The 16,327-nt window shown below is 39.2% G+C and overlaps 1 protein-coding gene across 2 annotated transcripts; it reads right to left on the reverse strand.

Moving 5' to 3' along the window:
- Positions 1-1,202: 1,202 nt before the first annotated feature.
- On the reverse strand, positions 1,203-6,240 carry LOC122080767 (formamidase-like). 2 transcript variants are annotated; one of them, XM_042647598.1, is made up of 6 exons: positions 5,859-6,240; positions 4,703-4,940; positions 3,997-4,127; positions 3,365-3,600; positions 2,498-2,849; positions 1,203-1,334 (listed from the first exon to the last, which is right to left on the reverse strand). In XM_042647598.1, exons 1-6 carry the CDS (start codon positions 6,075-6,077, stop codon positions 1,215-1,217), a joined length of 1,296 nt encoding a protein of 431 aa, XP_042503532.1. In that variant the 5' UTR covers positions 6,078-6,240; the 3' UTR covers positions 1,203-1,214. The 2 variants fall into 2 exon arrangements, with proteins under 2 accessions (XP_042503532.1, XP_042503530.1); XM_042647596.1 differs by having other exon boundaries at positions 3,937-4,127.
- Positions 6,241-16,327: the final 10,087 nt, after the last annotated feature.

Raw genomic sequence — 16,327 nt, forward strand, 5'->3', positions numbered from 1 at the left:
AAACATCTTGGATCCATATTGAATATTTTCAGCTGTTTCTAACTTTGTCAAGGAAATGTAATTTCTAACTGGACCGAGTATTACTTCACACACAGTGAAGGGGCAATCTCGTCATCACAGAATAGAAGTGGGAGTTTATGATGATATAGGAGTCAAATCACTAGTGGTGAGAGGATTCTTCCTTCTCTACGGATGAAGGAAAACTTTTGCCTTCCTAATTAGTTTATCACATGGTGGTATAAGTATGTTGACTTGCACTGGGGAGTGTAAGTGAAAGATGGTATCCGCATAAGCAATTCGGATCGTCCTTCTTGTAGGGATCAGTCATTCAATAAATAATCAATACGAGGGTTTCGATCGTTACCTGAAACTCCACAAGTGCAGAGTCTCCACGCGATCTTAACTCTTTCACATTGAGTCCTTCCCCACATGTACAACTTTGCGTTCCCTTGGATCCAATCTCCTCCACAATAGTTAGGGTTTTCATAAAAACCCTGATTATCATACTCAATCACCCAAAGATTATGAGAGAGAGAGGGAGATGGGAGAGGCGTTTTGTAGAAGAGGGTGAGAACTGTTCTCTCGTATATTCCACGTTGTTTTGGTTAGCCAATCTTATATCTTTTTGGCCAATAAGAATCCCCTATTAGTTAGTATTTTAGTAATATCCAACTAAGTAATGGGTCTCCTGTTGGGAATCAGCAACTAAACCAAAACCAATTTTATCATAAAAAATAAGATCAAATTTATTAAAAAAATAAATAATATAAAATTCTTTTCGTCCTGAAAATAAATAATATAAAATTTTTTTTCCTAACAATATGGTGGTGTGAATGATCTGGAATTATATGACATTATACTAGTATTGACCTCTGAATGATGAAGAACTAAATTTTGTTCATAAAAGGAAGCAACAACTGAACATTCATAAATGAGGAAAGAAAAAGTAAAATGTTCTGTTTGGCTTTCCATGATCATCATTTACAGTATTAAAAGTTACTACATTAAATCACCATATGATATTTGATTTGATTTGATTTTATTTTTTGAAAGGATTACAATATTTTATTTAATTACCATATGAGTGAATGATGGCGCACAAGTATTGCTTTTCCTATCTCTTATTTTATGTTTTCTAGGATGCTGCAAATCCTCCTCTGCAGACATAGGTTCTGTCTAAAAATAAGACTTCTTCCAGGTCTTGGTTCCTCTGATTACGATGAAGTACTGGCACTGGTGTTCTTTGTCATGGGAAACTTTCCATTATAAGGGCATTTCATAACATCTGGTTTCCTCATCACCCTGGGTCCCACTCCAGCTTTCGGGCGTATATCCTGCACACCACCAAGTAATCAATTAAAAACGATGTATGTGTTCGAGTGACTCCTATAGCTGCGTGAGAATTAATCAGAACCTCTTTTTTGGTTTAATTTATGGGAATAAGGAGGTCATTTTATAAGGAGAAGGAGAGGGACAAACACAAAAGTGCAGGCACGAGAGCCACGCTCCTTGACAGGGAACTTTCTTCTTCAAAAAAAATAAAAGCATGGCTCAAATATTGAGGCACTTACAAGAAACCTAAAATATGAAGGTTCCAGCATGGATTATGTTACATGCTTAACAATATGGAACATTCAAATGTCAAGCATTCCTATGGATGGGCAACTGCACTAAATTTCAGCCAAAAAAAAAAACACTAAAACTGCACTAAATTGCACCAATTGGACAACCTAAATCATCCAATGTACAAACTTATTTTATGTGGGTTTTGGGGTTTTTTTTTTTTTTTTTTTTTTTTTTTGGGGGGGTGGGGGGGTGGTGTGGGGGGTTGGGGTTTGAAAGCCTCAACGGCCCTGTTTCTTGTTTCACCACACATTGAAGCTCTGGATTTGAGGAAACCATGGGTTCCTTTTTGAGGAAACTATGGTTTCCTATATTTCGAATACAAAAAGAGAGACTTGCACCACATTGCAACAATGCCAAGCTATGTTTTTGAAAATTGAATAAGGCTGTAGAAGATTGACCTAGGGGTGTCAATATCAAAACTTAACCAGGAAAACTGCCCTAAATCGAGTCGATTGAACTTGGATCAAATCGAACTGAATACTTATTGGACCGGTTTCAGTTTGACATATTGTAACCCCTTATCAATTCAAATTGCATCGGAAATTGATTGGACTCGAAACCAAACCAAAATCGATTCAAAAACCAACAAGTAACCGAAAAAAATAGCCAAAAAAAAAAATCAAAATTTGCACAGTTTTGTATGAAAAATCAAACCCAAATCGATCAAAAAACCTATACCAACTCGATTACAAACCGACACAAGAAACCGAATTAAACTGAAACCAAATCGCCTAAAAATCAAAATCAAACCAAGATCGAAATTTTCTTATTGGTTCAATTTCGATTTCACCATTCCCACACCGAGAACTGAATACGCATTATCCTTGTTTAACATAGCAAGAAATTTTACCAAGTGGAAAAACTTAGCTACCTGGTCAAATATAGCTGTTGGAACTGCAAGAGTTACACATGCATTGGGAGCATCAACTATTCCTGAAATTCTTGCTTCGCAAGGGCAAGCTGATAGCAAAAGATAGACCTGTTCTTTAGAGTATCCGAATTTAGATATATAGTCAATGGCATTGAGTACTGCACGCTTGAATGCAATACTTGCATCAAGATAATGTTGCCTTCCACTCTCATCTACACTGATACCTTCAAATACCAACCATTCTGAGAATCTTGGTTCAATCGGGCCAATCTCAAAGATTGGGCTTACGTGTAGAGGAGTTGGACCCATCGGTGTGAGGTACTCTCCCATTCCATTCCTTATGATTTCACATCTGTTACCAAAAACAATTTTATCATTGATCGGCCCTGAAAATAGAAAGGGAAGTAGATGCACAGTTTTTATATACAGCATCCAATAACTACATTGAGCAAAAATAGAGAGCGGATCAAGTCTTTGTTCGAGATCCATTCTCGTATGGAACTGATCAGCATAAATGGAATCTACCCAACAATCAACTGTGGTGAATTCCATCTATATGAATCAACCCGTACGAGAATAGTTCTTCTCCGAGAACCTGATCCGCACTCACAAAACAAGTCATGAAGATTAATGCATGGGAAAAGCTTCTGGTGGTATTTGGATAACCCAACCGGCTGGATGCCAGGCCATAGGCAGGGGTGGGGAGGAGGGGGATATATATAAATACAGGTGGGACGGAACAGAGAGTCGACCACGAGACCTTCTTGGTCTTGCGCCAAAAGGCTGGCACCACTGAGCTACATACTCATTTCCATTAAATAAATGGTTCACCATATAAATACAGAATTTGAGTGATCAGGCAAGTACTTGAGCTCTAGAAATCCATTAATCTCTATTGCTCCACAGAATGAAACTTCACCATCACCCTGAGAGAAATGCATGTCACCCGTGCTAAGATTTGCTCCATCAACAAATACTGGAAGGTATATTTTTGAACCTGTGCTGAGATTCTTGATATCACAATTTCCTCCATTTTCTCTTCCAGGAACTGTCCTTGCACCCTCCCTTGCAATTCTTTCCCATTCAGGTGTTCCCTCTTCAATCTGCATATGGCTTCTAACAGTTAGAAATGTTTCTTATTTCCCCATATGATATTAATGAATCCATCAGAAACCAGACATGTCTAACTAGATGTGTTGAGGGCCCAACTCAAAACCCGAAGGCAATAGGTGGAGGATAACAGAGGGACCTCAGACTGACATCGACAACATCCTAACAGTCCCTGTCACATATAGCTTCAGCATACCTGGCTTTACACATGGATAGACAACTTAGGGAGAATAATAATGGGACCTCAGCTCTAACGAATTGATGAATATTTTTGTCAGATTAAACAGCTTGAAGTATAAGCATTTGCCTTTATACCCAGTAAATCATACCTTTCCAAGAAAACAGCTTTCTGGTGTTGGCAACAATGCAAATGGTCGTTGGTGCAAGGCCTCAGTCAATGTCATAGACTTATGACCATTTTCTACAAGTTCTCTTTCCCTGTCATTCCATATGTTTAGGAGTTCCATTGATGGTGCAGTGCCAATAACTCCAGGATGAAGTAAACCAGGAAATCGCACACCTGCCAAGAGGAGATAAAACTTGGGATTTTATTTAAGCCAACTACATATGTTTAAGGGAAATAGAAAATAGTAGGGGGGAAAGTTTGTCCCTGACAATCCGAACCCACTCAAACCCAGCTTGATTTGCCTGAGCTCGAACAAGGCTTGAGCCAATTTCTTTTTACGAAAACCCCAATCCTAGGTCAGGGGCGGGTTGGGGTTGGGTTAGGCCTCAGTCCGGTCCGAAATTTAACCATGATTTTTTATATTAAAATTTAGGGCTCATATTGATATTTCATTTTCTATTATTATTATTTTTTTATTTACAAGATACGAATGGCATGAACATGTGAATCAAGGTAAATCCAACCATTTCAGAAGTCAGGATCAACCCAACCCAAGCCAGCCCTGACAGGGTTAATTAGGGCTGGCTGAGGTTGATTCGAATCCGACAGGGTTGGGCCTGAATATGAACCCAATAGGATTGGATTGGACCTAAATTGAATTTTGATGACCTAGGGTTGGGTTAGGTTTTTATGAAACCCAGCCCAACTCGGCCTTATTTCACCCCTAGAAAATAGGATAGAGAAATTACCTGGTATTTGAGGTGAGTAGGCATATATCCCTTCAAAATACCAAATAGCTTTAGTTGCATCAGGGAAATGATCAGTCAGAAAACTACCCCCATGTTCTCTATCATGCGATGCTGTATAACCCCATTCAGATCCAGGGAGAGGACCCAAGTTGCAGATTTCAACTGCAAGAAGATCACCTGGCTTAGCCGGCATGCCCTCTTTGTCCAATACTCGAATGGGTCCGCTAAGATAGTGCACCTATACCAGTTTCGAAATGGGCCATGATTACTAAGATACTCGTTCTGTAAACAGGGGAAAAAAATCTAATATTTGCCGTATTGTTTTTATGATATATATGTATTGGTTTTGGTGTCAATTGAAGTTAATGTCTTAGGAACATGAAGGATTGGTCTATGAACTTTAAATTATGTTGATCTTAGATGGGAATGTTCCATAGCCAAAAAATAAAAAGTGGGTATGTCTGAATGTAACTAGTAATTTACTTTTTCCCAAAGGGGAAAAAAAAATAATAGGTTACTAATTTACAATTACATAAATGTCTTTTCTATAATTTTTACCAAAAAAAAAAAAAAAAATGTTTCTTCTATAATAAACTTCTAACTAACCCATCTTGGATTTGGATATGCAAGTTGCATAACTATGCTGATGGCTATGTCCAATTCTTTTTTTATGGTTAGGAAAGACAAGGCAACTTCTTAGCCATTTATAAGCCCTCCAAAGCAGAAGCTTTCACAAGCTACTGAATAGCCCCCACAGATACATATGCCTGCAGAGTTAAAATTAGGAGAACTAAGAGGTCACGGAGAAAGTTCTAGTTTAGTTTGAATTTGGGTGTCATGTAACTTCGGAATTTGAAGGGTCTTGGATCTCCTCAACCAGTCTTTCCCAAAACCTTTCCTAACTAAAGCAAACTCCAAGTTGGACGAAATTTAGCCGCTGCCCAAGTTGCAGCCACTGTGACAGCCAAAGAAATAGAATCTATAAGGGTATTTTAGAAAATACTATGACCTAGGAGGGTATTTGTGAACCCTAAGGGGAAGTGAATTATTCCATTTATAAATTTTTTCCCCAAGGCTATGCCTACTTCATCAGTGTGTTGCTTTGACAACAACTGTAAAATCTTCATATGAAAAAATAAATAAATCTCATACTTACAGCAAAGAGATCTGTGGCATTTAAATCAAGGGCAGTGTCATTGTCTCCAACGGCTCCTCCTCTACAGTCTACCATCTCAACTCTGAACACCTCACCTTCTGTAACATCTGCAACAGGGGGGATATCTGGGTGATAACGGTTGTGAAGAGGTACCTTCTGCTCCCATGGCTTCTTTGTCAGGTCAATGGGAACTACTAGTTTTGGAGTTGTAGGAGCCATTACTGAACCAGTAGATGATAGATTGACTAGTATGCATAGATAGTAGATGATAAAGTGGGAGTAGCTTATTTGTTTCTTCTATTTGTCCCCTCCAACTTTCCATAAAGGACAATATTACTTGACAATTTTCATGGTTCCTATTAAACTACTCATTAATCCCTCAAAACTCTATTTCATAATAACTTCCAACATTGCATGTTGCATGCATGCTATCCTGCAAAATCAGTACCCAACAGTTGTTATAATAGATGTCATGCATAAATGAAAATAAACAATCTTATTAATAAACTGGGTTTGATGAACATACATATTCAACAAGAGTGATATTGTCGATCTAATCATCAATCCATTCAGAACCATGCAGCTTCATTATGACGGTTTGTGCCTTTCTAATATTCCAAGCTAATAATGGAGCTTAGTGATGTAATTTTGGATCATTAGCTTAGTTTATTAATAAATTTCGCTAGTGACAAGTTACATCGAAGCATATATTAACAATTTTTTTCTTGGTGTAAATGAAACAAAATAGATTAGTCTATTAGAAACAACTCTAAATTGTTTTCTATTATCATAGACAACTTACTATCTCTAGCTTGACAAACAGCATAACTACCGATTTCATATATTGTTCCTTACATAACAATAAAGCATTCAACTTAGTTATTGTTAGTAGAAATCGGGTTTGACCCAAGTCCCAGTGGAGCGCCCAATAGGCAGCACAAACCCACTAGGGTAACCCTAGCTAGCCAGATCTCTGACTCCATCGCTATCCTTAGATGTGGAGAGTGGATTATCGTAAAGGATCACCTTCTCACAGCTTAGCAAGATTTCTGCAAAGCTTGCATCATCGGAGTTCATGTGGATCAACATGTAGGGCAATTAGATCTCCACTACGTAGAAACCTACATCAAGATAACCTAGATCTCCATTTGTATTTTATTGTACATTGGTATTGGAACTTGTGTTTGGTTGCATATGATTGCATCTCACTGCACATGATTGTGAAACGCTAGTCTTGTCCATAGTTAGTAAGTTCGGGGATGGTAAAAATACGGAAACGGATATGTACAGAAACTGAATGGACCATACGCCAATAATACTTTTTCAATAATTTGGAGCAATAAAACACGTACAACAATAATACTATATGTGTTTAATATGGTTGCCCTATAAAAATCTGGGAGCAAAAATATGAGTTTATACTCGTATTTGGAAGGTTCTAAAACTGGTTGTTCACAACTAAATTCTAAACTCACATGCTTCCATGAACATTTAAATCCATCTAACTTTTCAATTTGGAATCATTTTTACATCTATCATAGCAAATAATAGTATATATTTGTCCAAAAAATGATATTAAAAGCATGTGAACAATCATTTAATAAATCAAAATATTATACATCATATAATCCATGAAAGTCAAAATATTCATATCAGATGGTCCGTGCCATAAAGAAGCAGTGAAATCCATAAAATATAGTCAATGCCATAAAGAAGAAAAAACATCAATTGTTCATATCAGATAGTGCTTGTGTCTGAATCATGTGTGAAAGGAGTATTAATGATATTACATAGTTGACTTAGAGTGCCACTATAAACTAGAGTGTTCATATAATCAGAATCAAGTGCAGATCAAATTCCAAGTTCTCTATCAAACAATGTCTGATCATCTTCCATTCTTGCGGCCTCTTCATCTTCCATTTCAACTCCATAATCATCTTCATCTATTTGAATATCAGCAAGTTTATCTAAATTAACTGACTCCTGCTAAACTTCTCAATGTCTTTTGACTTGATTTTCATAAGAAAATTCATCTTTATATAAACCAAATCTTCTAATATGTCAGGAGTGAATTTATTATTTTTCTTGATCTGCACTACTTCAAAAGCACTCCAATTTTTCTCACATGATGATGAACTACAAGCCTGACTCAAATGCAAATAGCTACCTTTTGAAGCAAAGGAACAGAACTTCCATGCATGCATATCCCATCATGAACCTTAAAATGTAAAAGAATAATAAATCAGAATATAAAACAAATTCATTACGAAATTTATAAAAGTTAAAGAACAAAGAAATAATAACAAAATTGTATCAAACTTTTTTACTTATGTGGATGAGAATCAATCATTTCTTTTGAAATATCATTAAATATCTTTTCATCTTTGTTATAATTCTTCTTCAATCTGTCACAAATTGTTTTTTATCATGTGGAAAAATCATTGTTCTTACGATATGGACCATTGCCTCTCCAACATCATCATTGTAGTATGTAATTTTTTCCTCACATTAATAAAAGATTGAGAAAAGCAGCAACCATATGCACATGGTTTAATATGTATTTCTTTTTTCTACTATCAAACAACTACAATATCATCTTATACTTTGATGAGTCTCTATTACAACGATCTATAATAGTGTTCTTTGCCCTTTGCATAGCCTCATATAAAGACGAACTTGTAGCTCCATCACCATCAACCAAGCGAAGAACTCTAACAAGCGGTTCTAAAATTGAGTACACATCCCTTCCATTTAGCCAAAACCTTGTATTTTGAAGTATTTGAGAAACCATTACACCCATTTTAGACTTGCAATGTCTGTTGGTCCTCCATTCTGCTGATGCCACCATCACTCTCAACAAATTTTCAACATCAAGAATAGATTTAAGCATAAAAAAGTTAGAAGCAAATCTAGTCTTGCAAGGTTTTTTCAACTCTCTATTATTTGTAGTTTCTTTCATTAAGGATAAAATTGTTCCATGCTTATACATAAAGGTCAAAATCAACATTGGTTTTTTAAATATCTCCCTTACCCATAAGATTTCTGCATCAATGTCTTTCAATAGTAATTGCACTCCATGGGCAGCACACTTTATCCTCTGGATATGGGGATACTTCTCTATTATCAAAGAAATTGCCACCATATAATTGGAAGCATTATCTGAAATCGGTTAAACTTTCTCTGGCCCAACCCTTTCTATTACAAGCTCAAGTACATCTCTAAGAAATAATCCAGTCTTGGAAACATCAGAATACCCAAAAGAATTGAGAAAAATAACCCCTTAAGTGACTATCCAATAATATTAAGGGTAATTTGCAATGCCACCCCTTGGAGAATGCCAATATTAGAGGGATACCCCCTCTCTTTCACCAAATTGGACTCCGACCCCTTGTCGTCAGTCAGGGTTACATAATGCTTTGAAATGATGCTTTTCCCTTATGAGTAAAACACTGATAAGTTACCCATTTTCATTATCTCAAAAATACCCCTCTTTACCTTTTTACCATTTCATTCTCCTTCTCTCCTTCCCTCCTCACCTGGGACCAAGGGTTCTTCAGAAGGGTTCCAGCCGAGATAGACAGGATAGCCGCTAGCGAATACTTCTCCTTTCGTCTCCTCAAGAAGTGCACTTCCCCTCGCTGCCATCTTAGGTTGCCGGGGAGAAGGTTTTTTTTTCTTCTCTGTGTAGCGTTTTTATCCTAATCTTCAGAGCTTTGTCATGCTGGGGTTCTCTCTCTCTCTCTCTCTCTCTCTCTCTCTCCACTAAGTTCGGTTGAATTTTTTTTATATGTTTTTTCTCTATTCCTCCTCCTGGTTTGGCTGAAAGTAGAGCTGAGTTTCTTTTTTTTTCTCTGATATTTCTTTTCTTTTTCGGATATTTCACTGTTCCGCTCTTCTAGCCTTTTGAAAAATTGAAAGTACTCTTTGTCCCCTCCAACTGGTTCAATCCGTGCTCTAAGAGCTACTTGTCTCCATACTTTATTGATTCACTGCTCAAAGCATAACCCAGATATTAGTCAAGTCAATAAAGTGATGGCAACAACTACATTATAGGGAGATGATGAAATATTATTGGGCAGGAATTGGAAATAATTTCAAGCACCATTCTCTGAAGCTTGAGTTGAATCTATCTTTGCCGAAGATAAATACAATAGAATAAGTAATTTAGTAATGTTGCCAACAGAGATTAGGAATTGCAGTAATTAAGTAAGCTTGAGGTCTTCAGAGCAGGAGGAAATCAAAATCTAAAAGGAGAGTTGCCAACAGAGATTGGGAATTGCAGTAATTTAGTAATGTGATGATGGATTTCCAATCAAGCCGAGCCGTCGTGTTGGGGGTAGGGGGTTCTCAGCCGCCATAGACTCCATCGTCGAAAGGGGTTGCAATCATCGATCTGAAAAGGGAGGTCAATCTTCTTCTCCGCCGTTCTTCTTCTTCAACTCAGCAACTCATGCGACCCATTATGGATTGAGTTGTTAGTTAGGTTTTCTTCTTCAATCAATTTTGGGAATAAATCCTTTATGGGAAATTTCGGTACTCCCTTATTTTTAAGGGTAAAATGGTATTTAGAACAAATATAAATTGCTGATGTCAGCATTCTTAGTATATTCTGTAATATTGACCGACGACAAGGGTCCGAGTCCAATTTGGTGAAAGAGAGAGGTGTCCCTCTAATATTGGTATTCTCTAGGGGGTAGTGTTGTAAATTACCCTAATATTAATGAATATACGTTCCTTAGTATCAGTCCACATGTCAGACATAATGGTGTATCCTGTAATAAACCATGACTCCATAACTAAAGAAACATATTCTTCAACACTAGTTAGCATTTTCACAATCTCACATCACAAACCAACATAGGCAGTGGAATCAGAGTATGTAGCGGAATCATAAATAAAATGGGGAAAACATCTAATGATAATATAATAGCGATAATCGAGTTATTCTGTTACATTCATCCATGACATATAATATAATCTCAAAAACAATATAAAATCCATAGTTATACCCAAAAGTATCAAAATATGATGTACAATCTCACGGTGCGACGTAAGCACAGTGGTCGCAAGCACAGTCCTGATCGTGCTCCTCCACTTCTGGCATCCACCAGTCACTCACACCAAACTCTGACCCAGAAGATATTGGATCACCAGCCATTGACACCATGGTACCTGCATCATCATCTTCTAAAAAGGGGCGTATGCATGGGGTGAGCTTTCCAACTCGCTCAGTGAGGGGTGGGGTCAAGCACATCTAAGTAAGATAATAGCAGTAGTAATTTATGATGCATGATTGTGAAAATTAAACACATAGTCCATGATGCTCATGAAGCAGTTCATTTGTTTATTATCCACCTAACAATACAAACTACGTCTAGTAAATGCTACTACGGCGCATTAGGTTGTATCCATCGTCTCGGATATGACATCAACTACGCAGTGATACAAACCTTAGCCATGATTAAAAGCCTATCGGTCCCCGTATGCATCCATGGGTCACCCAGCAAACATCTGATAACCCCCTCTTGACAGTCATGGCACCGGTAAGACATTGGCTATGCCGAACAGGTTCCTACCATTGACAACAATCACATCGTACCGCAGAAATGACACTTTGGAAAGGTACATTAAACATACTACAATGGGTTATCCAACACCTCAACCCCTGTTGGCAAGGGTGCGTAGCATAGGGAGTGACACCTAACTATATATATATACTACATGCCTTCATAATGATACAGTTAGTATAGATTACACGATACCGGAGAGACCTCGGCCACAAAGTGTAATCCATCTCCAAATACAGTCCTGGGGTACACGATACCAGCGAGACCTTAGCCACAAAGTGTAACGCAAGACCGTTTACCTAATCTAGCATGCAAATAGCAGTTGAGTATGGACTATGCAACACCAGCAAGACCTCGACCACAAAGTGTATCCATTTCCAAATGCAGTCCCGGGGTACACGATACCAGCAAGACCTTGGCCACAAAGTGTAACCCACAACTACAACTAACTCTAATGCATATAATCAATGCATGAATGTAACATACACACGGTAATCATGGCATCAGTACCACCTTGGTCATACCGTATTCCGTCTTACACACACATCCAAACACACGGCGATCACGGTACCAGTACCACCTCGACCAAATCGGATCCTGTCATACATTTCCATACAATTTATATCAAAATCGTAAAATGACAATGTAGCATATCATAATCATATTTGAATAATTACAATTAAACATATTCTAGACATGTGAGCAATTTAATGATAATAAACATTTTAGAAATAAACACAGTCCATCCCTCACCTATTTTACGATCGGGCGGGTTCAAGTATGGCCACCTATCAATCCAATCAATTTTGATTTTGGGGCACGTGTACATCACTATCCTAGACACAAAGGGAATCATTCATCAGTACGCGTCGGGAACATCGGGAGGGACCTACACAAGTCACCCACAAAATGTACAAACACTGTCTCCCAATGATAGTAATGTCACTGAAAACAACCACTAGAAACAGGGCATTTCCATTGGAAATATCAGACCTGCTTCTGGTGGAGGTAACAGAGATCATGTAAGGCTCACATGTTCATCAGAAATATGTCACCGAAAATAGACCCAGTGGATCCAGTGGGCTGTTTCCATTGGAGGTTTAGGGCATTCCAACTATTTTGGAGCTTTCCAACTTGGGCCCGATTGCTGGGATTTATTCCATGGAGTTTGTAGGAGATGTTCCTAGCATCATTCTAAACCAAGAAAATTCCAATTCCACCAAGCCATTTGAGAGATACGTCGATTGAACGATCGAAACTCTAGTTGGTCTTTTGGCATTACATGTTGTCGGAGCTCACCGGGCTTGGTTCGAGCTCGGCAACAACACTGGGAGGGTAGAACACTCATCCTACAACCTTAACGTGGTTTGTACATTAAGATCCCATCCATACCTAGCCCTACTTAGGTCAAAATGAAGAGAGAGAGTGGTATAGGAGGTTATACTTACCTCCGGTAGTGATTCCGGCATCAAGCCAGCAGCCGGCACCAAGGCAGGCCTCCAACCTTCTCCTTCTTCCTCTTCTACTTCCTTCCTCTCCCCTTAGGGTCTGTTTGGTTTGGATCTCTTTTGAACCAATAGGGTCAAAATAAAATTCAGGGCACAAGGACTCACACATTTGGGTCCATAAAGTGTTCACATCACGAGAAAGATGTGGGGGATGATTTTGGATCATTCGGAGTCATTTACGATGCGAGTGGCGGGAACCACGGGCATCGGGACCTCAACAGTAGCCTGTCAACCCACCGAAAATAGGCACCGAATCTAGGCCCAGGCTGCTTCCAGTGGCTTGTTTCCGGTGGTCAAGACAGCTTGCTATCTTGATAGTTTGTTGTCCCATTGTTGGTCTTGCATGGGTGGCTGCCCTTGGACATGGTCAAGGCTATTCAGTAAATTTGTGATGCGTGTTAGAATTCAAGTGTGGGGAGTTAGGGTCACTTACCGTCTAGGATCAAAAGGTATGAATCCTCTCTAGTTAGATAGGCACGCAATGCACGAATATGTGAGGTCATCTCTACCCCTTCGGCAATGCGTAGCCGTGAGCCAAAACCCGATCGTACTCCTATCTCCAACACAAGGCCTATCACAATCAGACCGAAATTGAACATACCTAGCAAATCAGACAATCCAGGATACTGCTTCATCATTTCCTCTTCTCGCTCCCAGGATGCTTCCTATTTGGGGTAGTTCATCCATTTCACTTAGATGAAAAAAATAGTGCGGTGCAAAAAACATGGTCCTTCCAATCAACAATCTTCTCCAGATACTCACGTAGGTAAAATCCTCATCTAACTCACGGGGTATGTAAGTCAAGACGTGAGTGGGATCGGGAATTTACTTTCTCAACAAACATAGAAAACATTATGGGTACTTTCCAACTCTAGCGGTAAACCTATCTAGTAAGCTACCAGTCTGATCCTCTCTAGTACAACATACGGTCCCATAAACCTTGGACTAAGCTTTCCCTTCTTGCCGAACCACATCACCCCTTTAACTGGGGAGATCCGTAGGAACACCTTGTCTCCAACACCAAACTCCAGATGTTTCCTCCTAACATCAGTGTAGCTTTTCTGCCTGGGCTGAGTTACCTTTGATCCTTTCTTTGATCACATTCACCTTCTCACTAGTAACCAGTATCAAGTCTGGACCCAAAATATGCCACTCACCAACCTCATCCCAATAGAGTGGAGTTAGGCACTTCCTACCATACTGTGCCTTGAATGGGGACATTTTGATGGTGGCCTGATAACTGTTGTTGTAGGAGAACTCGATAAGGAAAATGTCTCATCCCAGCTATAACTCCTATCCAGGGCACATACTCGGAGTAGGTCCTCTAATGTTTGGATAATCCTCTCCAATTGACCATCGGTCTAAGGTTGAAAGGTTATGCTGAAATCCAACTGTGTGCCTATAGCCTTCTGCACACATGTCCAGAAATTAGAAGTGAACCTGGGATCTCGATCAAAGATGATACTAACTAGTACATCATGCAACCTACTGATGTTATCGACATACAACTTGGTCAACTTGTCCATAGAAAATGTGATCTTGATTGGGATAAAGTGAACTGCCTTGATCAAGTAGTCCACAACTACCCAAATGGCATCCATACCCTTCTGTGTATGGGGTAGGTCTGTGATGAAGTCCATGGTAATATTCTCCCATTTCCACTCTGGAATAGGTAGGGACTGTAATAACCCATGAGGCCTCTGTCTCTCAGCCTTGACTTGCTGGCATATGATGCATCTAAACACATGCATGGCCACATCATTCTTCATTCTTTTCCACCAGTAGGAGCCCTTGAGGTCCTTGTACATTTTAGTGCTGGCTGGGTGAATGGAGTATGGAGAGCAATGTGCCTCTCTCAAAACTGTGTTTCTCAAATCACCATCACTAGGCATACACAACCTCCCTTTGAACTTGAGAATCCCGCTTTTAATCACAGAGAATTCGAGTCCTTTTGGGTTCCTTCCTGGTATTATGTTATCAACTTCTACAACTCTGCATTAGTAACCTGAGCTGTAGTGATCCTATCCACCAGACTAGGTTGCACCACCAATGCCAAGAAGCTTTTTGAAAAATAGTTCTCAAAGAAGGCCCTTTTGAAGTCTTCCCAAGTAGGGTTCGAATTACTAGCCCTCAGAATAGGCTCGGTGGCACTCCACCAATCATCCGCTACATTCTGTAATTGATAACCTGCACATAAAATTTTCTGCTCATCAGTGCAGCCCATCAGTCTAAAAACCTTCTCCATTCCAACAATCCATCTTGATGGATACAACGGGTCTTGGCCCACCTTTGAGAAGCATGGGGGCCTAAACCATCGAAAGTTCTCCATCATTTTTGTCAAGTCTGTCCAACCCTCTATATGGGCTTGAGGTTATTCCAGCATCGAGTCTTGCACATGCCCATGCACTTGTACCCCACTAGATGTTTGAAGGGTAGTCGATCCAGTGGGTATTAAAACGGGTGCCGATTGAGTAGGAAGTGTGGGTGGTGCATTGTGGGCTTTTATTGCCCCTTGGATTCTATTATCAATCGCGGCCATAAACTGGTTTTTCCTTTCTTCCACTTCTCGCATCATGTTATTCATAATGGATGCCACATCCTGGGCTGTAAGTATAGGTGGAGCAGGAGGCGCATTATGGGGTCTACCCTGATTCCATGTAGGAGAAGCGGGAGGTGACGGGCGTGATTGGGATCGGGATCGGGTGTTTCGACATGACATGATTCCTGTGAAGGAATCCGATTAGTGCACATGCATAAGCAGGGTTACATGTAATTGGAACACAGGCATACATAGTGGGTCCTACACATATACAATAGGCAAAATTAGGGTTAGGGCATGCCCATATGTATTAAGATCCGATCGCACACGTATTTCAAAGGGGTACCCCATTAAAGTAACCAAATAAAATCTTAGATTTGAAAATAAAAATGATTTATTTTCCAAAAAGTCCACCAAAAACATGGGGTCATATCATGAAATATGGTTTAATTCACTGGAAATATCAATGTTATTTCCGGTGAACTAAATAGAGAGCTCAATTGGACTTTTTATTTCATTAGAAATAGACACCGGATTCATGCCCAATGTTTCCAGTGGGCTGACTCAACACGTTTATATATAGGCTCGGGTCTTGGTTCTTTTACACAAAACCCTATTTGCTCTTGTGGGAAAGGTATGGAGACGGCCAAGAAGTATTTTGCTACCCATTCCCTACCTTCCTCTCGCTATTTCATGATCGATCGGTGCTGCATTCGCATCCAATGTATGTTTCTCCTCTCTGTAACCTAGTTTTGTGATTTTCTTCTCTGTGAGTTTTGCATTCAGCCATTTAACTAGGTTTTCCATTCCAAATCCTTAGGAATCATCTTGTAACGATGTCTGGATGCCTTGTAT

Source organism: Macadamia integrifolia, chromosome 6 (genome assembly GCF_013358625.1).
Source record: "Macadamia integrifolia cultivar HAES 741 chromosome 6, SCU_Mint_v3, whole genome shotgun sequence".
NCBI lineage: Eukaryota > Viridiplantae > Streptophyta > Magnoliopsida > Proteales > Proteaceae > Macadamia > Macadamia integrifolia.